The sequence below is a fragment of the Notolepis coatsorum genome (assembly GCF_963971535.1).
Source record: "Notolepis coatsorum genome assembly, chromosome: 17".
In the NCBI taxonomy this organism is placed as follows: domain Eukaryota; kingdom Metazoa; phylum Chordata; class Actinopteri; order Aulopiformes; family Paralepididae; genus Notolepis; species Notolepis coatsorum.
In genome coordinates this window covers 1,694,431-1,717,271 of record NC_140181.1, presented here as the reverse complement: position 1 = coordinate 1,717,271, position 22,841 = coordinate 1,694,431, and the positions used below count along the sequence as shown (strand labels likewise).

At 46.1% G+C, this 22,841-nt stretch overlaps 1 protein-coding gene across 3 annotated transcripts in view; it reads right to left on the bottom strand.

Annotated features, from left to right (window-relative positions):
* The window catches only part of baz2a (bromodomain adjacent to zinc finger domain, 2A), a 93,749-nt gene that overhangs the window by 68,789 nt on the left and 2,119 nt on the right, over nt 1-22,841 (bottom strand). For all 3 annotated transcript variants that reach the window (XM_084332823.1, XM_084332825.1, XM_084332824.1), the window contains exons 3-10: nt 21,808-22,653; nt 14,765-18,007; nt 11,971-12,237; nt 3,780-4,172; nt 3,343-3,403; nt 3,068-3,176; nt 2,825-2,926; nt 1,700-1,913 (exon numbers count right to left, since the gene is read on the bottom strand). In XM_084332823.1, the coding sequence (XP_084188949.1) occupies nt 1,700-1,913; nt 2,825-2,926; nt 3,068-3,176; nt 3,343-3,403; nt 3,780-4,172; nt 11,971-12,237; nt 14,765-18,007; nt 21,808-22,653 (5,235 nt within the window). The remainder of the gene's footprint in view (nt 1-1,699; nt 1,914-2,824; nt 2,927-3,067; nt 3,177-3,342; nt 3,404-3,779; nt 4,173-11,970; nt 12,238-14,764; nt 18,008-21,807; nt 22,654-22,841) is intronic.

The following is a 22,841-nucleotide window of genomic DNA, read 5'->3' as shown; positions in this document are numbered from 1 at the left end:
AGTATTAACTTTTGTTTGTTTATTTTATTTATAATGTATAAACATACCTGCCTTTTTATTCTGTAAATTGTTGCTTTTTATTCCTTTATGCTGTGGAGCAAACCGAGTGTAAGAATCCCATTGTACTTGTTGCATATGGCAAAAAATTACGGAATCTGAAAACCCAACGTATGACTTTAAAAACACAGATATCAATTAGGAGATTAGTTTAGGATGCTTTTTCTAAATTCAAATAAACTTTTTGGATAAGTGGCTTTCATCAGACAGCAACGATATGTAGCCTTCTCCCCTCATATCTATCTCTCTCTAAACCAGGGCTGTACAGTGCAAGATATATATTGCACGTGCTACAGCAACATCGGTCTGTGCGATGAATGGATTTACTTCAGTAGCACTGGTGCGATAGGCATTTGGTTCATGTCGATACTCTTATTTTGAAAATCCTGTAGCTGGTCTCATTTCCGCCTAAGCGCAGCTCCAGCTTTAATAACTATGGCTCCGGCAGCTAGCAACGCTCAGTTCATATCGATACTCTTATTTTGAAAATCTGTGGTGTTGTGACTCATATCCGCTCTACAGCACACAGCAGTACTCGTCTCAGTAGTAGCAGTAGCGTCTGGAACACGCACATTGCAACATAGCAAGGCTAGTGTGCCTATTTCGCGACCCAAAACAAATCCCTGCTGTTTTATTCCGCAACGGGTCAAATGCATATAACATGCTTTGCAATCCTCGCCATTCCTTTATGACCACGTCGTGTTTAAGAGCAGAATTAACGTTACGTTAGCATAAGCTAACAACAAGCTAAAGCCCTGTTCAGAGCGATAGAGAACAGCAGAGTGGGGACTGGGAAGGAGGGGGGGGGGGGGGGGGGGGGGGGGGCATTCTCCCTTCTGTGTGTGTGCGTTTGAAAAGATATGATGTCAGACGCGTATATTATATTGATAGTAAATGTACTGAGGGTGGACAGATAATGTTGATATTTAAACATAAAAAATACAATACATAATAAATGTATGCATGATCATCATGCAACATAAAACAATTGCAGGAACGGTTTGGGAGAGGAAGGGGTTTTAGGTTGCGTGTTCCAAAAAAAATTACTTAAAAGTTTAAAGCTCAATATATCAAAACGTGGCACTTTATAGTGAACAGGAGGTCTATTTGTATTAAAAACAATAAATAGTTTTTCATTTAAATGTCTGGAAGAGCTAAAAAAAATATTTCCAAATTATATTAGTTACCTTTTTTTAGTTGATCTAAATGTTACTGATTGTGTTAAATGGTCTTATGATATCATCTCATATCGATCGCAGGCACCTGCATTGTATCGTATCGTGGCAGATATCGGCAAATATCGTATCGTTGTCCAAAGAATCGATATCGTATCGTGATGAAACTGGTGATTCCCACCCCTAGTAGAGTCCATACACCCAACACCATATCCCATAATTCCTTACACGTAACGTGTCTGGCTGTGTGGCGTCAACTTGTCAGCATGAAAATGACAGCCAAACATGGCACTGCAACTAAATAACACAAATACAATAGGCACATTTGTGACCGTTACAAATATAACATGTTTTATACTTGTGCTACAAGATTTTGGCCTGTGCTACAAAACTATCAACCTCTGTAGCACCAGTGCTATGTGCAAAAAAAGTGTACATACAGCCCTGGTCTAAACACAGCCCTTTACCCTTGGCCTCCAGCCTCTGCAGCAGCTTGGCGTCCACCTTGCTGAGCAGGTCCACCGTCTTGGGCTTGGGCGGTCTGCCGGGGCGTCGCACCTGCCGCCCGACCCGCCGGGGCTTCTTCTCTTTGTCAGGGTTCGGAGGTCGACCGCGCCGACCGGTGATGGCCATGATCATGGAGGGAACCTCCTCATTGGCCAAGAGCACCCACTGTTTCCCCTGTCAGACACCACGAGGGAAACGTAAGTCTTCATCTGCACACTTGTGACATGTGTTACGCTGCATATTACATTTAAAATGTACATTTTACGCATATAGGAGGTGGTTATTCCAAGTGACAGACGACAGCTGAAGGAGCTCCAAAGTATTGCGTCGTCAAAGCAAGTAACCATAAATGAGGAGTTTAGCCTACAAAAGCGAGAGTAGCTAAGAATAAAAGCCACCCACAAAAGAATAATTGCCAAGGACAAGGAACAGAAAAGGGTTTGGGTTAGGGGTGAACAGAGCTGCTGTGATACAGTTTCCTGGGTTAGGGGTGAACAGAGCTGCTGTGATACAGACCCCCAGGGCCTCCCTCTCCCCCTCTCTACAGTAGTTTCCTGGGTTAGGGGTGAACAGAGCTGCTGTGATACAGACCCCCAGGGCCTCCCTCTCCCCCCTCTCTACAGTAGTTTCCTGGGTTAGGGGTGAACAGAGCTGCTGTGATACAGTTTCCTGGGTTAGGGGTGAACAGAGCGGCTGTGATACAGACCCCCAGGGCCTCCCTCTCCCCCCTCTCTACAGTAGTTTCCTGGGTTAGGGGTGAACAGAGCGGCTGTGATACAGACCCCCAGGGCCTCCCTCTCCCCCCTCTCTACAGTAGTTTCCTGGGTTAGGGGTGAACAGAGCGGCTGTGATACAGACCCCCAGGGCCTCCCTCTCCCCCCTCTCTACAGTAGTTTCCTGGGTTAGGGGTGAACAGAGCGGCTGTGATACAGACCCCCAGGGCCTCCCTCTCCCCCTCTCTACAGTAGTTTCCTGGGTTAGGGGTGAACAGAGCTGCTGTGATACAGACCCCCAGGGCCTCCCTCTCCCCCCTCTCTACAGTAGTTTCCTGGGTTAGGGGTGAACAGAGCGGCTGTGATACAGACCCCCAGGGCCTCCCGCTCCTCGTAGAAGTGGCCCACGGGCATGCGGGGGCTGAAGCTGAAGTGCTCCCTGCTGACGGCACCGTCCAGGTGCTTCTTCAGGTACTGAGAGCAGCAAGACAGCGGAGCAGAGAGGGAGAGATGGAGACCGTTATGGCTAAACTGTTTAAACATGTCATTTTAATGAGCCAAAAGCAGCCCCATAGTGCTGCCTATTATTTTTTTTTTAAATGGAGAGAAATATACCTTGATGATCTCGGGGAACTGCTTCATCCTGCGCCCGCAAGGCGTGTAGTACCAGGTCTCACCCTTCATGCGCTCCTCCACCTTCCTCACGCGGATCTCTCGCCTCCAACTACAGTAAAGGAGAGGCAGTTGATGATCCAAAACCCCAACGAGTCGTGGAAACAAAGCACCAATGTGGCGAGATGTAATATTCAGGAGCGAACACTGTGGCTGTTCACCCGCTCAAAGTGGCAGAAGCTAATCAAGAATAAAGAACCACCAGGGGGCGCCGTTACCCGTGCAGCAGCGGGAAGAGGACCTGCTCCTCTGTGGCCACCCTCCTCCTGTTGGCTTCACCTAAGAGACACACAAGACCACAATCACAACTCTGTGGGGGCGACAGTGGCTCAGGAGGTAGAGCGTCGTCTGGTAGTCCCGGTTCGATTCCCACTCCTCCCAGGCAGCGTGTCGATGTGTCCTTGAGCAAGACACTAACTGCTGCCGATGAGCAGGTTGGCACCTTGCATGGTCGCCTCTGCCGTCGGTGTGTGAATGTGTGAGTGAATGCGAGGAACAAAATTGTAAAGCGCTTTGGATAAAAGCTGTTCTATAAATGCAGCCATTTACCATTAAATATGCTGCTATATATAAAAAAAATATATATATTGCTACATAATTTATATTTGTTACGTCATGGTGGATTATAGATAGAAAACGGTGTCACGTCTGTTACCTGCAGTAGAGCTCTCGTCTCCATCCTGGTCGTTGTCCGCACTGTTAGCTGTGGCGTCAGGGTCCAGTTTAGGCATCTTAGCCGGTTTGCCTTCTTGATTGTGCTTCCTGGCCTTCTTGGGTTTCTCGACGGTTGTGCTCAGGCTCGCAGCGCTGGCCAGGACCGCCTCGATGATGGCTCCGATCTGCTCGTCCTGTTCCGTAGGAGGCCCGACTATGGCTTCAGTGACGTCCGCTTTGAGGCTCTTCTTCCTCTTCCTGCCGGGTCCTTTAGGCTTTGGTGCCTCCTCCATTTTATTAGGTTCTCCTTCTCCCGACACAGGTTTCTTGACCTTCTCCGCCTTTGGAGTTCGAGCCCTGGGCTTCCGCTGAGGCTTCCCGGGGTCCTGGGACACTAAAACAAACAAACCGCAGAAGGTTAGGAAAAACCATATAGAACAAAAAAATACAAAAGAACTCTTAATATAATACGTTTTTCTCTTGAACAAAGCTTATTGGGGCGCCAGGGGGCGGCGCACCACGTAACGCACTGTAGTGCAACGCGGCCGTCCCGGGTTCGACTCCCGGACCCGGCGACCTTCGTCTTCCCCCGTATCTATCTCCCATCCTTCCTCTCTGCTTGTATCCGAAATAAAGCAATAAAATGCCAAAAACAAATCTAAAAAAAAAAGAAGAAAAGAAAAGCGTATTGAAATCTTATGAATAAAAATCTTGCAGAAGGGCAATTCCATGCAAATGTCAACCTCACCATGAATTTTTTTTAATAACATCATAACCAAACCAATTTCAAATGTATCATCAAGGTCTATATTTTGAAGTACAAAATAGATTTGATCGTAATATTTATGAGAATGCATGTTTTTTCACACTACAGGAGGAGACACAATGATGTAAACATTTATTTTTCGATTAACCTAATTGTATGACTTTCTGAATGGCCAGAATGGCAAAATAAAAAAAAGATGTTACATTGCGAATGTGTGTTGTTATGTCCGATTATGACCCGATGTTTGATTTAAATCAGAAGTATTTTATGACTCCTCCCAACATATTTCCAGACACAACTTTTTCACACATTGTTGGTCTAGGCAGAGCAGTGTCCACGTTAGCCTACTGCTAATCGGCTGCTGTCGGCCATCTCCCCCTCGCGTCTGCTCAGCCTACATGTGTATTTGTTATTGTTTTGCCTAGTATCGTGACAAGAAACCCACCCCAAAAAACACAGAAACCCCAAATGAAACCAAACAGAAAGTAAATGAGTATTATTCCAGGGACGACATTTCAAGACAGGCCCCAGGAATGAAGGATGCAGTGACCATAAGAGAAGGAGTCAAGCAGAGGGTTCACAAACGCCACATGTCCATGTCCCTTATGGAGGCTTACCGCTGTTTTAAGGAGGACAATCCCGACATTGTCATTGGCAAATCCAAGTTTGCTGAACTCCGGCCACCTCATGTCTGTCTCTGTTCAGAAACTCCAAGGAACATGTGTCTGTGTAGGTACCATGAAAACACTACCCTTCTCCTGGATTGTGTGCGGCGCCATGTTCCTCGCAAAGTGTTTAAGAGTTCAACAGAATTTGTCAGGTCCGTGTTTTGCAGCGCTGATGAGCCACAATGTATGCTGAACACTTGCGAGGAGTGCAGAGATGCAAAACTGTTCCGGAACAGTATTGTGGACCACATACCAGATGAGGATAAACCACTGAAGACCACCTGGTATGCCTGGGAGACGGTCGGTGGAGTGCAAATGAAGGTCCAGAAGACTGGGGTACTAGGAGATGTACTTCGTCTTCTCACGAGCAGTGCACCACAATTTCTGAAGCACTGCTTCATAAAAAGGAAACAAAGTGCTGTGTTTGAGGAGAAGAAGGCGACCGCCCAAGCAGATGGAGATTCTGTGGTTCTGCAAGTGGACTTCGCCAAGAACTACACGGCGGCGTACCAGGATGAGATCCAGTCTGCCCACTGGAATCAGAAGCAAATCTCCATCTTCACCTCCGTTGCCTGGTCTGACGCCGACCCCTTGTCCTGGTATGTGGTGGTGAGTGACAGCCTGGATCATGACAAGAAGGCTGTGCCAACCTTCATGGGAAAGATCGTTGAAAACATCAGGAGGAAACATCCCCACATGACACAGCTGCACATATTCAGTGATGGAGCTGCCTCCCAGTTCAAGAACAAATTTGTGTGGGTCTTTTTAAGTTTCCGGGAAATGTTCCCCAACCTCCACGTTGAGTGGCACTTTTTTGCCACCAGCCATGGCAAGGGAGCCGTCGACGGAGTAGGAGGCACAGTCAAGCGAGCAGTCAGCACAGCCGTGGTCAGCCGACAGGCGGCAGTTGTCAACACTGCTGCCGACTTCACCTGAGTCGCTGGGCAGAGGTGCCCAAACATATCTGTTGACAAGGTGACACCTGAGGAGATCAAGAGCTTCAGTGAGAAACAGGAGCTGGAGGCCAAGTGGGCAGATGTCCCCACTAGGGATGGGTACCTTTCACATTTGAACCGATACCGGTACCTGTGAATCGATACCGGTACCCAACGGTACCTTTTTTCTGTACTTTAGTCTCAAGAAATTTTATTTACCTACCTCAGTCATAAAAAAAAATCCAAACTTCAAATAACTACAATTTCGACAGTTTTCGGCTTGTCATTGCTCCGACTGCTTTGTTGTTGAATCAAGTAAAATCCTAGGTAAGCATATATTGTGCGTGTGAACGTTGACATGAAAAGAAAAAAGTAAAAAAAAAAAAAGAAAAAAAAATCGGTTTCTCACTTGATTCGATACTCGGTAGTACCGACGTGTTTCGGTTCGGTGCCTCAAAAGTACCGAATTCGGTACCCATCCCTAGTCCCCACCCTTCATGGCACACAGGGAGTGCATCACATCGAGGTTGTATCATGGGGGAAGATCAAACACAAGATGTACTCCACCGCTGATACATCATACCATCACACTTTTCTCTCCTCCTCTGAATTGGCCAGACCACCTGTCTCCTCTGACAAGCCCACCTCTCTCTTGTCAACAGCCAGACCCCCAGCTGTCTCGTGCACACAAGCCAGTAGTCACATTGAAGCGGCCAGACGTCCACCTACCATCAAGACAGGGGATTGTCTCCTCGTTGAGTTTGAGACAACAAACAAAACGAACAGGCAATTTGTAGGATTGGTCACCCAGCAAGACAACACAGGCTGAAATTCAATTTCTCAGAAAAAATTACAAATCGGGCCTGGTCTTTGCACTTCCAACCAAAGAGGACAAGTCCTGGGTCAGTTTTGATCAGATTCGTGAACACCTCAATCCTCACATGGATAACAGAGGGAGATACCATTTCTCTGGTGAGGTTGACATTTTCATGGAATTGCTCCAAAACTCATTTTCTGATTTAACCAATATTAATATTGCTGTTCTGGCCAATACCGATATTTACCGATGTCGATATCTCTGTATAGAAAACACTTTATGTTAATCAAATAAAGAGCTATTTTCCAAAAACTTTTTGTAATTTATTTTCAGAAATGACTGATATTTTGAAACTATTTAACACTTTCTTCGCCAGGCTTATGTACATCATTATACCCCTCTCTGCCAGCTCTATTTGTCTATGGAGAAGTTCCCCTTCTTTGCAGGGCTATAATTTTTTAAATTGTATTGCTAAATTGACATTACTATGGCCCATTCAACGTCAATCATCTATCGGTCAGGACGTAGGAACGTTATACTTTTTCATTCACATATTCATACTAAAATATGGTCTACAGTATAAATATGTTTTTATCGTTTTCTGCAGCTTTCTCCAGAACGTGATTTATAGCCCTAAATGCATTATATTGATGATCAAATACAGTTTGATAGCGATCTGCGCGAGATAAAAAATGTCAAATGGACGTGCTTCTAGAAGTTACTACGTATCATCTGATGTTGACCGGATGGGGGGGGGGGGGTTGTTTATAATTCCGTGGCCAACGTTAGATGATTCATCTAGTGTGGGTGATATGATCATTAGAGCAGTTTATATCGAACACGGTAAAAAAACACGCTGAATCTTACCCCAGTCTCGAGGGCCGTTGGGCGATGAGCGTGGAGCAAAAATATTCCTATTATGGGATGTAGAAATATGCGATCCATCTCCAGGTTGTATAATAGTATATACGTCCAAATCATGTTTATCAAGTTATTGGTAACGGATTGCTATCCATTGTGTCTAGCTCGAGTCCCGGGACTATTAGCGAGTGATCGGAACGAATTGGAATGAGCACCAGCTTCCGTTTCCGGTTTGGGCGATCCGCCGATCGGCCACCAGATGGCGCTCTTGAACCGTTGGAGAGTTGAGAGGGGATCAACAGTAGATCTCAAGTCTCCGGGGGAGAAATATGATTGCGATCACAGATTTTTTAAATATTGATCTCAATGACGTGTTACGGCGTCATTGGCAGAATTAGCATGGCGGGGAATGACGAGTTTAGGCGTCTCTGGCAGAGAAAGTGTTAAAGGGGAACTCCAACATTTTGGGAAATTAGCTTATTTAACATCTTCCCTGGAGTTAGACAAGAAGATACATACCTTTTTTGTCTCTGTGCGTGCATTTTAGCTTTGGGAATAGACGCTCCGTTAGCATAGCTTAGCTTCATCACTGGAAGTGAGGCAGGACAGTAGCCTTACAGTGCCTTACAGTGTATTGCAAGGTCTGACATTGACCAAACTTGATATGCATGACCTTGGTGGGCTCTAGGTCAACTCCTGAAAAGGGGGTCAATGTCAGACTTTGCAATCAAAAGTTAGGGGGCTAATAACCCTTGCCATAATTTCAGTGCGCCCCCTAACTTTTGATTGCAAGCCAACAGGAGGAGGGTGGCCACAGAGGAGCAGGTCCTCTTCCCGCTGCTGCACGGGTAACGGCGCCCCCTGGTGGTTCTTTATTCTTGATTAGCTTCTGCCACTTTGAGCGGGTGAACAGCCACAGTGTTCGCTCCTGAATATTACATCTCGCCACATTGGTGCTTTGTTTCCACGACTCGTTGGGGTTTTGGATCATCAACTGCCTCTCCTTTACTGTAGTTGGAGGCGAGAGATCCGCGTGAGGAAGGTGGAGGAGCGCATGAAGGGTGAGACCTGGTACTACACGCCTTGCGGGCGCAGGATGAAGCAGTTCCCCGAGATCATCAAGGTATATTTCTCTCAATTTAAAAAAAAAATAATAGGCAGCACTATGGGGCTGCTTTTGGCTCATTAAAATGACATGTTTAAACAGGCACAGAAACAAAAAAGGTATGTATCTTCTTGTCTAACTCCAGGGAAGATGTTAAATAAGCTAATTTCCCAAAATGTTGGAGTTCCCAAAAAAATATTTATGATGTCACAGTATGTCATAATTAGGGCTGTCAGTTTATCGCGTTAATTAGATTAATTAATTACACAGCAAATTATCGCGTTATGAAAATTAACTCAAAATTAATTACAAAAAAAACGTTTTTTTTTTTTTTTTTTATCATTCATTCCATAAGAATGTAGACTACACATTTAAAGAAGTTTTTTTTTAATATGGTCCATTTGCATGTTCTTGGTATCTGATTCTAGGGACATCTATGAATCTCAGGGAATGTATTCCCAGTGTCAGAAATACTGTGGGCTAGATCCACAAAGAATGGATTGCACGGTGCAAGGTGCACCCTTACTTACAATTCATTATGAATTGAAAATGGGGGACCCTGATGTAAACAAGACGAAAGTCTTTCTCTGGTCTGCATCCCCTTAACAATTGTGTGTATTGAGTAGGGTTGGGCACCGAAAACCGGTTCTAATAGGAACCGGTTCCTAACTTCCGGTTCTGGAACCGGAAGTAACATATTTGAATTTCTATTCTAAATTTCGATATTTTTTTTTTTTTTACTTTAATACCCTAGTTACAGTACAGCAACCAAATTAAACTGTATCAAGTCAACTGAAAATGTGAATAGTATGATTTTCTTTTTGAAATAAAAAAAAAAATAAAAATCTCCTTCGAAATAAGCTGTGACCTGTTTTGACCTGCACCTCAAAGAATCGGAATCGAGAATCGTTTAGAACAGGAATCGATATGGAGAATCGGAATCGGAACCGGAATCGTTCAAATCCAAACGATGCCCAACCCTAGTATTGAGCCGTACTGTATTGTACCCATTCTGCAATCTGTTAATAACATTTTCATTCAATCAATCAATCTGCGCGGTGATTGATTGAATGAACATTTTATTTTGAGTAAATTGTAATGAACCAAATGAGAATATCAATAATTTTTTTTTATCTTTGACTGTGAATAACACCATGCTCAAATTGACCAGACCTGAAAAATCTAAGCAAATTAATAGATGGAAGATGATTAAACAGAAGGTTTTGTAGATACAGTACTGAATTCTGCCATCCGGACACATGCAATTTGAAATATGATTATAGAATATAGAATATCAGGCATAAAATGGTTATGCGATTAAAATGTGATTAATTAGATTAATTCATTACAAATCCTGTAATTAATTAGATTAATTTTTTTAATCGCCTGACAGCACTAGTCATAATAGAACATTCTAGAACATTTGTGATGTCACAGTATGATGTCATAATAGAACATTCTAGAACATTTGTGATGTCACAGTATGTCATAATCAAACAATCTAGAACATTTGTGATGTCACAGTATGATGTCATAATGGAACATTCTAGAACATTTGTGTTCTATATATATTCAACAATTCTCTCAGCATTTCCTGGCATTTTTTCAGACTACAACATGAATCCAGACTGGTTTGACCGTCAAAATGGTCCACCGAAGTCAAACACATGTGGGTAAAGCCCCATTTCAGACGTGTAACATCCATAACGGCACTTTTTTGTGATTCATTCCTTAAGAGGAAATGCCAGGTTTTCCTGAATGTGCTTTTTGGGTACCTCAAACCCTTCCCTACAAAGTGATAGTAAACATGTTATTCTTTGAAAAAGATATTCACAGAGTTTATCATGTGTTCAGTGAGTCCGAAAAGCTTGTCCATTTCCGTAACATCCATAACGCTGTGTATTTTGTCACCTATCTCAAAATCCAAAAGGTAAAATTATCTTTTACTGCAGGCTCATCTTTATCTCAATAAGTGTAACTAAAATGTGTAAATTATACTTCCAATTCAAATCGATGCCTTGTCATTGTTAAGGTAAGTTTCCAATTTTCTCTCTGAATGTAACATCCATAACGCTGGAATTGCCCAGAACAGACATTCAGCCCGGAACACATGCTCCACTTCAGACAGCGGAAGATACTGGCAGGCACCCAGAAAAGTGGCAATCTTTTTACTTGAACTTGAGAACTGCATACTTTTTTTGCAAAGCTTATCTTTATACTTATAGCACATGCATGAGCCTGGTCTCTTTTGAAAAACACAGCGGATCCATAGCCTGAAGTCTTATGTAGTACAGGTCCACATTTTATAGAAATCCATTCAGAAATTAGTCTTTGAAAGAGATCTGGGTAAACCGTGCAACAAAAAAAGAAAACTCGAAAATCCATTTCCTCATCCACGGCCATTCATTCTGAAGTGCGATTGACTTCTGGTTTTCGCTCATCATCTTTCACCTAGATCCCTTATTCGCACCCCCCCACGTGGGGTATCATTGGAAAGGTACATTCATTGGCTACAACTCTGACCAATCATTTTCGCCATCAGCGCATGATTGGCAGTTCTGGAGCGTCGGAAGTCCGGGGTGGTCATCTGACGTGCGGTGTGTAAAAAGACGCTCGCCTGACATATCGTCATGTAACTCGAGAACCGAGGCACGGATTTGGTCGATTGAGGTGGCGTTCGAACGGCAACAAATATATCTTTCGAACTGTAATTTATATGTTCAGCCAAAAATGCAGCCCGAGCCGCTAGACTCTCGCAAAGTGCCGTGACTTTTGTGCGTTTTGCACATGGGCATATACGTCCCGGTGCACGTTAAGAGGTTAAAACAAAAAGGGACACAGCACTGAGGCTCAGCCACTGCCCTCTAGAAGCTCTTTGTAGAAATCCATGCAAGCCTGCAGCTGATCTGTCTGCAAGTGCAAATAATTCCCTCCGGTCAATTATCTATCGTTATTATCTATCGGGGGGGGGGGGGGTACATCCTCTGATGGGATGCGTCAATATGAAAGACATACATGGTGCATTCGGAACGCTAAATACCTGGAGTGGAGGTCTTGGGAGCTCGAGGTTTGCGTGGTTTCCCAGGTGTTTTCAGCTTCAGCGGCGGAACCGTCTGCGGCACCGTCTGCTCGGCTGCGGGTTGGGCTAGGTGGACAGCGGGACTCTCCGCAAGGGTGCCGGGGGCTACAGCGATTTCATCCGTCATCTCGAGGACAGGCGGGGCGGCGGGTTCATTAGCGGCGCTCTTGATGCCGTTTGGTCCGGCCGAATCTGGGAGATCCTGTCCCTTCATCTCCGCTTCAGACCCTACATCAGGAACAAGGGTATTAAAATGTGCTTGTTTATATAATGAGTGGTTGCATAATGAGGATAGGGCTGACCTTCGAATTTTCTTTTGGAATTCGAAGCTTCGGGGCCGAGATTAGATTATAATTCGAAGCTTCGAAAATATAATTTTAATTTAAAAAAAACATTTACATTTTTTTTTGACTTTTTTATGTTGTGGGACTTGTACAGCACTTTGTTCAACTTTGTCAGTGCTGTAAAGTTTTAACCTTTTTAAATCTTACAAACGAAACACTTTGCATTCATGAAATATTGTAAGCCATCATTTGAGGCTTTATAAAAGCAGCACAATGAACACAAATCTGTCAGTGCCGAGTCCGACCTCATCTTAAAGGGGAACTATCTTATAAATGGCCTTTTTCAGTGTTTAGCATTGTTTCCTAGCTATGTGGACTTATATTAATATGATCTATGTCTCTAATTCTCATATTGGCGCATTCTTCCAATTCTCCTCTCACAATATTCACCCTCACTGAACTGAGTCATCTGAAAATGTGCTGATCTGTGATGTCAGAGAGACACAGCTGCATGATGATGTTCAGGCGGCGCAGTGGTTTAGGAGCCCAGCCTCAAAACGGCTTAAGATCTTGAGGTAGAAAAATGCTGTTTTTGAGGACTTCATTAGAAATACAAAACAATGAATTAAAAAAAATAAAAAATTACAGAGGTGTTCCATAAACTCACAGGAATTGTGTAAAAGTGCCCAAATAGTGAAAGAAATAGTAAAATAGTTCCCCTTTAAATAACAAACAGCATTGCTTGTTGTAATTAACACATTGACCACCAATCACGTTGTACGACGGGTTTGCTGATCATGCGAATTCTGCCAAACCACGGCGTACGACGTTATTGAGATCATATTAAATTTTTTCGCCATGGTATTCATAATTCCGCCACCCAGCCTCTGCTGAGACAGTGGGACTCTGCACAACCGTGCAACGCTTCAATACCGCCGCCTGGTGGATGATCGGGCGAGTTACAACCGGAAATGGATCTCTGGTGATCTCGGTGCATCTGGGAAATCCGTCCGGCAGTCACATATTGTTGCGGGACTCTAGACACACATCCGTGTATATGGATCGCTGCCATAACTCTTGATTGTTTATTCTTTTCAATGCAAACCGCTCTGATCAATATATCACCCATACTACATAAAGCATTTACTGACGATCACGGAATTATAAACGACCCCCCCCCCCCTTTCATCCGCGCATGATGAGTCATAACATTTAGGATCGTGTTCAGTTGGATTTTTTTATATAGCGTGTATCGCGAATAAACTGCAATCGATAATCTATATTATGCGTTTAGGCCTATAACTAGCGTTCTAGGAATTACTACAGAAAACGATAAAAACACTTATATTCTAGACGGTATTTTCGTATGAATCTATGAATGAAAAAGTATAACGTTCCTACATCCTGAACGATAGATAATCGATGTTGAATGGGCCATAGTAATGTCAATTTAGCAATAGCTCACCAAACACTATTCTCAATAAACTCCAATATGTCCAAAACTCTGCTGCCCGCATGCTCACCTCCACCCGTCGCTCTGATCACATCACCCCTGTCCTCCACGACCTCCACTGGCTTCCAATCAAATACAGGATACATTTTAAAATACTACTCATCACATTTAAAGCCCTCAACAACCTCGCCCCTCCCTACCTGTCCGACCTCCTCCACCGTCACACGCCCACCCGTCGCCTTAGGTCTGCAGATGCCAACCTCCTAACACCTCCCACGACCAAGCTCCGGACCTGGGGCGACAGGGCCTTTGCTGCTGCTGCCCCCTCCCTCTGGAATGCCCTCCCCAGCCATATCCGTGATGCAAACACCCTGACATCTTTTAAATCAGCCCTCAAAACCCACCTTTTCAATCTTGCTTTTGACCTCTAATTCTGTCGGTTTTATTTTATTTTGTCATGTATTATTTTTGTTCTGTTTTGTTCTGTTTTTTTGTTTTGCCATAGTTTGTCTCTCCTGCCCATGTGAAGCGTCTTTGAGCACCTGGAAAAGCGCTATATAAAATAGATGTATTATTATTATATTATTATACAATTTAAAAAGTTATAGCCCTGCAAAGAAGGTGAACATCTCCATAGGCTTAGACTGGTGGCAGTGATCATACATTGATGGATAGAAGCGTGGCAGTCAATGTGTTAACAATGAGAGGCAGAGTTGATTTTGGACAAAAAAAAAATATATATATATATATTTTTTTTTTTTCATATTCGAATCCCATGCCCATCGAACGAAGCTTCGAAGTATTTAAGACAGCCCTAGAGGACTACATAGGAGAATTATGTGAAAAAATGTTATTCTCCATTTGGCAAGAATGGAATTCCTTCTAAAACATGAGGGTTAGTCACATGTATGAATGTAAACACTTCAACCAAATACTATAGGAAACTATATACTATTAAAGTATTTCTATTCTATATAGTATATATATACGTATATTATACACAACTATGAAAAAGCACCTTGATGATACAGCTGAGGCGGGCCAAGTGAGTCTGAGATGTCGTTTTGAGAGGTGTCGTCGTGGGACCGCTCCATCCCAGAGGTGTCGTCGTGGGACCGCTCCATCCCAGAGGTGTCGTCATGGGAACGCCCCATCCCAGAGGTGTCGTCGTGGGACCGCTCCATCCCAGAGGTGTAGTCATGGGAACGCTCCATCCCAGAGGCGTCGTCATGGGAACGCTCCATCCCAGAGGTGTCGTCATGGGAACGCTCCATCCCAGAGGTGTCGTTCAGGGACCGCTCCATCCCAGAGGTGTCGTCATGGGAACGCTCCATCCCAGAGGTGTCGTCATGGGAACGCTCCATCCCAGAGGTGTCGTCGTGGGAACGCTCCATCCGAGAGGTGTCGTCGTGGGACCGCTCCATCCGAGAGGTGTCGTCGTGGGACCGCTCCATCCCAGAGGTGTCATCGTGGGACCGCTCCATCCCAGAGGTGTCATCGTGGGACCGCTCCATCCCAGAGGTGTCGTTCAGGGAATCCAGCATGGACTCCCCAGCACTCGGGCAGCCGTCCATGGTTTCTTCAGCACGAGAGGTCCCTTCTGCCCAGGTGTCATCCAGCGGGTCGTCCCCGGAGTCTTCTGGAGACGAGCTGCTGTCGACAGTGGCCTCGCACGCGTCGGAAGTTTCGCCTTCCGCGCGCGAAGTGTCGTCAAATCCATACGAGTATTCCGCCATGCGGGAGCTGTCGTCAAACTGAGAGTAATCGTCCAGGCATGAGGTGCCGTCAAAGCGAGAGGAGTCGCCCAGGAGGGAGCCGGCGTCGTCGTCTGTAAGAGAGGAGTCCTCCGTGGCAGAGGTAACGTCGAGCCTGGACGTAACGTCGAGCCTGGAGGTGCCGGCGAGCCTCGAAGAGGCGTCCAGCCGAGAGGTGTCGTCTAGTGACGAGTCGTTGAAAGTCTCTTCAGTCACATCGCCGTCTTCCATCCTGGTGCTGTGGAGATGAGAGGAGCCCACATGGCCGTCTTCCATCCTGGTGCTGTGGAGATGAGAGGAGCCCACATGGCCGTCTTCCATCCTGGTGCTGTGGAGATGAGAGGAGCCCACATGGCCGTCTTCCATCCTGGTGCTGTGGAGATGAGAGGAGGCCACATGGCCGTCTTCCATCCTGGTGCTGTGGAGATGAGAGGGGCCCACATGGCCGTCTTCCATCCTGGTGCTGTGGAGATGAGAGGAGGCCACATGGCCGTCTTCCATCCTGGTGCTGTGGAGATGAGAGGAGGCCACATGGCCGTCTTCCATCCTGGTGCTGTGGAGATGAGAGGAGCCCACATGGCCGTCTTCCATCCTGGTGCTGTGGAGATGAGAGGAGGCCACATGGCCGTCTTCCATCCTGGTGCTGTGGAGATGAGAGGAGCCCACATGGCCGTCTTCCATCCTGGTGCTGTGGAGATGAGAGGAGCCCACATGGCCGTCTTCCATCCTGGTGCTGTGGAGATGAGAGGAGCCCACATGGCCGTCTTCCATCCTGGTGCTGTGGAGATGAGAGGAGCCCACATCGCCATCTTCCATCCTGGTGCTGTGGAGATGAGAGGAGCCCACATGGCCGTCTTCCATCCTGGTGCTGTGGAGATGAGAGGAATCCGCGAGTGAGGGTTCCACCACGGAGTCCTCCATCTCACATGTGTCATTTTCCTCCAGAGGCCACTCTGCGCCTGGCAGTCTGTTGTGGGCCTGTTGCTCAGCAGAGGCAGTGGTCTCTGGGGACTCCACAGTCCCGGGAGGATTCGTAAAGGAGGATGTCTCGGGTTTGCTAGTCTGAGTCTCAGTAGCTTCCACCTTTGGCGGCGCTTTTACCGTGCCTGATTCCGGCTGAGGGGGACGCTCCTCTACTTTCCCAGCTGGCGTCACGGCAGATCGCTTCCTGTCCTCAGTGCCTCCGTGTTCTGGCTTGGGACAGACGTGTGGAGGAGTGTTGCTGGGAGCGGGAGGCGTGGAGGTGGCAGTATTCCGGACCACTGGAGAAGTAGTCACCACTTCGGGGGGCAGAGACAACAAGGTAGGAGGGTCAGATACACGTGCCGTCTTGGGGCCTTGAGTAGTGAGAGGAGGCGGACCAGACATGAGCAGGGCCATAGAACCTTGATGGGCTGTTACAGAGGGTTTTCTCACCTCCTCCAGTGATGCTGCAGAAGCAGTGGGAGGAGCAGAATATCCTCTAGGAGGAGTGGATGGTGTCTGAGGGTGGGGCAGGGGCACCGAGTCAAAGGGTGCACTGCCCACCGAAGGAGGCCTGGGTACTGATGTAGGAGGTGCAGACGTTGATGAACGAGGGTCAGGCGGCGCAGAGGATGTAGGTCCAGCAGGCGACGGAGTCACAGTAACTGACGAAGAGGAATTTGTGGTTACTGACGCCAGAGACACAGAGGAAGTGCCAGACACTGGTGATGAAATACCAGACACTAATGACGGCGGTCCAGACCGTTCACACTGACCCCCAGGTCCAGATGGGAGGTGGGACGTCAGAGGGGGGGGCCTGGACCCTTGGACCATCTGCTGGAAAGCAGAAATGGGAGCGGAAGCTGAGTAAGGGGGTGCGGCTGCAGGGACTGTGGGAGGCAGTGTTGGTTTGATCTGATGAGCCACAGACGACGACAGAGGAGGAGCGACAGAGTGGAGGATTGAGGAAGCCTCCGGAGACGCGGTGTCCATCAGAGGTGGAGAAAACGCGGGAGGGGATGCAGACATGGAGGAAGAGGGGGATCCTACCGACAGATGTGTGGACCCGGCGGGGGAGCTCTGAGCCACCGAGGCAGGGGGGGGCCTAAGGCCTTGGACCATCAGGGGTGGGGAGGAGAGTCTGGGGGGAATAGTTTGAGAAGAGACGGAGTGTAAATTCGGAGGCGTCGAAATCCGAGGCGGAGTAGATATAGCGGAAGGGGACGAAATAAGCGGACGGCCGGGGGCGGAGGCCGCAGGAGCCGCAGAGACCCGGGGAGGTGTCGGCGCCGCCGCCAGTGACGTGGAAGCGGCAGCAGGAGACTCAGGGAGATGCGACGATATGGAGTGGGGCGGTGCAGCCATGTCTGGAAGGTGAGGCGATGGCTGCTCTGCATGCTGACGGTAGTCACTACTGTTCCCCATGTGCAGCACAGGGGGCGTGGGAGGGTAGCTGTCGCCTGTAGGCAACCGCTGGGCGACGGATGCCCTTTCCATTCCATTATAGCTCGTATCCACTTCCTTGAAAGCTTCATTCATCCGCCCTGGGGAAGAGAAACAAGAACATATATATTAGATGAGAAACGACTCATACAAGTAGCATGGGAGCGACAGTGGCTCAGGAGGGAGAGTGTCTGGTCGTCTGGTGATCAGAAGGTTCCCGGTTTGTTTCCCACTCCTCCTGGGCAGCGTGTCGAGGAGCATGTCGAAGTGTCCTTGAGCAAGACACCCTAATTGCTCCAGATGAGCAGGTTGGCACCTTGCATGGTATTGGTCGCCTCCGCCATCGGTGTGTGAATGTGAGGAACAAAAATTGTAAAGCTCTTCAGATAAAAGCACTATATAAATGCACCATTACCACTTACAACAATTTGGTATGAGAGTGCAGAGATTACATAATGAGGCATTCTATGGCAAGTGTCACAGAAAGTGTATTTTGACACAGACAGACTATTAGTGTTCTGAAATTGTTGATGTGGTTAAGAATGTGAAACAAAAAAGTACGCCAGGATGTCATGATTTACATAATCCAACCCATCACTGGCTCCTCGAAAACCAAAACAATGAGTGCAAACGGTTGGCCGGTATGGAAGCAACAGCGCCGCCCGCTGGTTGAAACCTGCCACTATCACAATATGTAATGTAACACAACTTCAATGAGTCATTACTCTGACCAGGGGAAATAACCATTTCCATATTCACCAAGAATATTTAAGAAAGACTAAAGAAACAGCAGCTTCATGTTAATTGTAACCAAAGGCTAATATAAAAGCCGTTAGTGTGGGCTTGATGGGAGTCTGTGGCTTGATTTTTATTACTAATTAGTCGTAATTTTTATTACTAATTACTAGTCATGTCAGATTTGGGATACGTTTGGCACAAATCAGATGCTGGGTGCTACAGTTAAAACACACAAATAGGCATTATGCTTCTTTCCAAATATGGGAACAATTAATCTCTTGTTTACCCACTGCCCAAACAACAAGTCTGCTAAATGAATCTCTTGTTTTCCCACTGCCCAAACAACAAGTCTGCTAAATTAATCTCTCGTTTTCCCACTGCCCAAACAACAAGTCTGCTAAATTAATCTCTTGTTTTCCCACTGCCCAAACAACAAGTCTGCTAAATTAATCTCTTGTTTTCCCACTGCCCAAACAACAAGTCTGCTAAATTAATCTCTTGTTTTCCCACTGCCCAAACAACAAGTCTGCTAAATTAATCTCTTGTTTTCCCACTGCCCAAACAACAAGTCTGCTAAATTAATCTCTCGTTTTCCCACTGCCCAAACAACAAGTCTGCTAAATTAATCTCTTGTTTACCCACTGCCCAAACAACAAGTCTGCTAAATTAATCTCTCGTTTTCCCACTGCCCAAACAACAAGTCTGCTAAATTAATCTCTTGTTTTCCCACTGCCCAAACAACAAGTCTGCTAAATTAATCTCTTGTTTTCCCACTGCCCAAACAACAAATCTGCTAAATTAATCTCTCGTTTTCCCACTGCCCAAACAACAAGTCTGCTAAATTAATCTCTCGTTTTCCCACTGCCCAAACAACAAGTCTGCTAAATTAATCTCTTGTTTACCCACTGCCCAAACAACAAGTCTGCTAAATTAATCTCTCGTTTTCCCACTGCCCAAACAACAAATCTGCTAAATTAATCTCTCGTTTTCCCACTGCCCAAACAACAAGTCTGCTAAATTAATCTCTTGTTTTCCCACTGCCCAAACAACAAGTCTGCTAAATTAATCTCTCGTTTTCCCACTGCCCAAACAACAAGTCTGCTAAATTAATCTCTCGTTTTCCCACTGCCCAAACAACAAGTCTGCTAAATTAATCTCGTTTTCCCACTGCCCAAACAACAAATCTGCTAAATTAATCTCGTTTTCCCACTGCCCAAACAACAAGTCTGCTAAATTAATCTCTTGTTTTCCCACTGCCCAAACAACAAGTCTGCTAAATTAATCTCTCGTTTTCCCACTGCCCAAACAACAAGTCTGCTAAATTAATCTCGTTTTCCCACTGCCCAAACAACAAGTCTGCTAAATTAATCTCGTTTTCCCACTGCCCAAACAACAAGTCTGCTAAATTAATCTCGTTTTCCCACTGCCCAAACAACAAGTCTGCTAAATTAATCTCTTGTTTTCCCACTGCCCAAACAACAAGTCTGCTAAATTAATCTCTTGTTTTCCCACTGCCCAAACAACAAGTCTGCTAAATTAATCTCTCGTTTTCCCACTGCCCAAACAACAAGTCTGCTAAATTAATCTCTTGTTTTCCCACTGCCCAAACAACAAGTCTGCTAAATTAATCTCTCGTTTTCCCACTGCCCAAACAACAAGTCTGCTAAATTAATCTCTTGTTTTCCCACTGCCCAAACAACAAGTCTGCTAAATTAATCTCTTGTTTTCCCACTGCCCAAACAACAAGTCTGCTAAATTAATCTCTTGTTTACCCACTGCCCAAACAACAAATCTGCTAAATTAATCTCTTGTTTTCCCACTGCCCAAACAACAAATCTGCTAAATTAATCTCTCGTTTTCCCACTGCCCAAACAACAAGTCTGCTAAATTAATCTCTCGTTTTCCCACTGCCCAAACAACAAGTCTGCTAAATTAATCTCTTGTTTTCCCACTGCCCAAACAACAAATCTGCTAAATTAATCTCTTGTTTTCCCACTGCCCAAACAACAAGTCTGCTAAATTAATCTCTTGTTTTCCCACTGCCCAAACAACAAGTCTGCTAAATTAATCTCTCGTTTTCCCACTGCCCAAACAACAAGTCTGCTAAATTAATCTCTTGTTTTCCCACTGCCCAAACAACAAGTCTGCTAAATTAATCTCTTGTTTTCCCACTGCCCAAACAACAAGTCTGCTAAATTAATCTCTCGTTTTCCCACTGCCCAAACAACAAGTCTGCTAAATTAATCTCTTGTTTTCCCACTGCCCAAACAACAAATCTGCTAAATTAATCTCTTGTTTTCCCACTGCCCAAACAACAAATCTGCTAAATTAATCTCTCGTTTTCCCACTGCCCAAACAACAAGTCTGCTAAATTAATCTCTCGTTTTCCCACTGCCCAAACAACAAGTCTGCTAAATTAATCTCTTGTTTTCCCACTGCCCAAACAACAAATCTGCTAAATTAATCTCTTGTTTTCCCACTGCCCAAACAACAAGTCTGCTAAATTAATCTCTTGTTTACCCACTGCCCAAACAACAAGTCTGCTAAATTAATCTCTTGTTTTCCCACTGCCCAATCTCTTGTTTTCCCACTGCCCAAACAACAAGTCTGCTAAATTAATCTCTTGTTTTCCCACTGCCCAAACAACAAGTCTGCTAAATTAATCTCTTGTTTTCCCACTGCCCAAACAACAAGTCTGCATCTAGAAAAGCCCTTTGAAAATGTCTCTGAGGAACTGGACGCTTGGGGTCACTTCAGTCCCACTCGGACATGGTGAGCAGCACCAGAATATAACAGAAAACAACAGAGGTATGAGAGTAGATTTACATCGATGTTTACAGCCAGGCAACCAAAGAAGGACCAAAGAGCAGGAGCAGGAGAACAGATGGATCTGAGCCACACGACTACAGAAAAAAAAACTGGAGATGTGTGTTTGAGAACCGGAAATGTTATTTCTATCCAGAAATATAAAGGCCAACCCAGGAAGCTAGTGCATCATAATGGGAAATCAGCCCAATCAATCAGGTCTAACAAATCCCAAGTCCTCGCCGTTGTCCCGGTATTTAAGATTCTCAAGCAAAACAAGAAGAGACTTGTCACAGGATAAGACTCAAAAATCAACCGATGTATTTTACGTGCACCGTAAACATATAGAACACCTCACCTTGCATGACCGCGGGCATTCCCACGTTACCAGCATGAGGGCTTCTCTCCCTGCTGTGGCTCTGGGGCGACCCGCCGTCCTGCGCAGCTGACGGCGACATCATGGGCACAGAGGACATGCCCATCGGAAGGGGGCTGCCGGTGTGGTGCTGCGGGCTTCCCCGGGGGGGGGTGAAGTTCTGGGTGGTCGGGGGCATCATCTGACCCTGACTCTGGGTCTGAGAAGGTGTCGGAGGCTGCGGCTGGGGGGAGGGGAGGGGGGGGTGCTGGGGCTGGTAGTAGGGCATCTCGTTAGGCATCATGCCGTAATGCTGAGGTTGCTGGTGGTGATGGTGCGGGTGGTGGTGGGAGTGGAGGTGCTGCTGTGACTGTTGGTGTGGAGGTGGCTGTAGAGACTGCTGCTGCGAGGGGGTGATCCCAGCGTGCACCTGACTCTGGTAGGCCCCGTACATACTGTGAGAGTTATAACCCATCTGCTGTGGGCCAGGGCTTTCCCTGTTCCAGTACTGACCCCCAGTCAGGGACATGTTGGGCGGGCCTGCCCCGGGGGGCTGGTGGGAGCTTCCCATGCCCCCGTTGAGTTGGTATTGTCCATGACTCTGGTAGTGGTGCTGTGACTGAGGCTGCATCATACCAGGGGGAGGCTGCTTCTGGTGCATCCCATGCCCAGGAGAGGGGCTCATGGCTGGGCTGTACTGAGGCTGTCCTCCCCAAAGGTAGTCGTAGCTCATGCTGCTCTGGTGGTGGCTGCTCATGTGAGGGTAAGGAGCCGTCGGTGGGTGAGAACCAGACACACCGGACCCAAGTACAGTAGTGACACCATTCACATTCATTTCTCCATTCATATCTGTCAGAAAGAGAGAGAGATGTTGGTAAAGTTAGACAAATTTATAGTTTACCGTAATGCAACACTTACGGTGGAAAGCACATGTCTTGATATGAAGACATGATTGCCTAGCACCTGAAAATTACAAAATAGTGTGTGTGGGGGTAGGGGGGATTTCTGGGTTTTTAACCCTCAGTTTAGCTGGATGC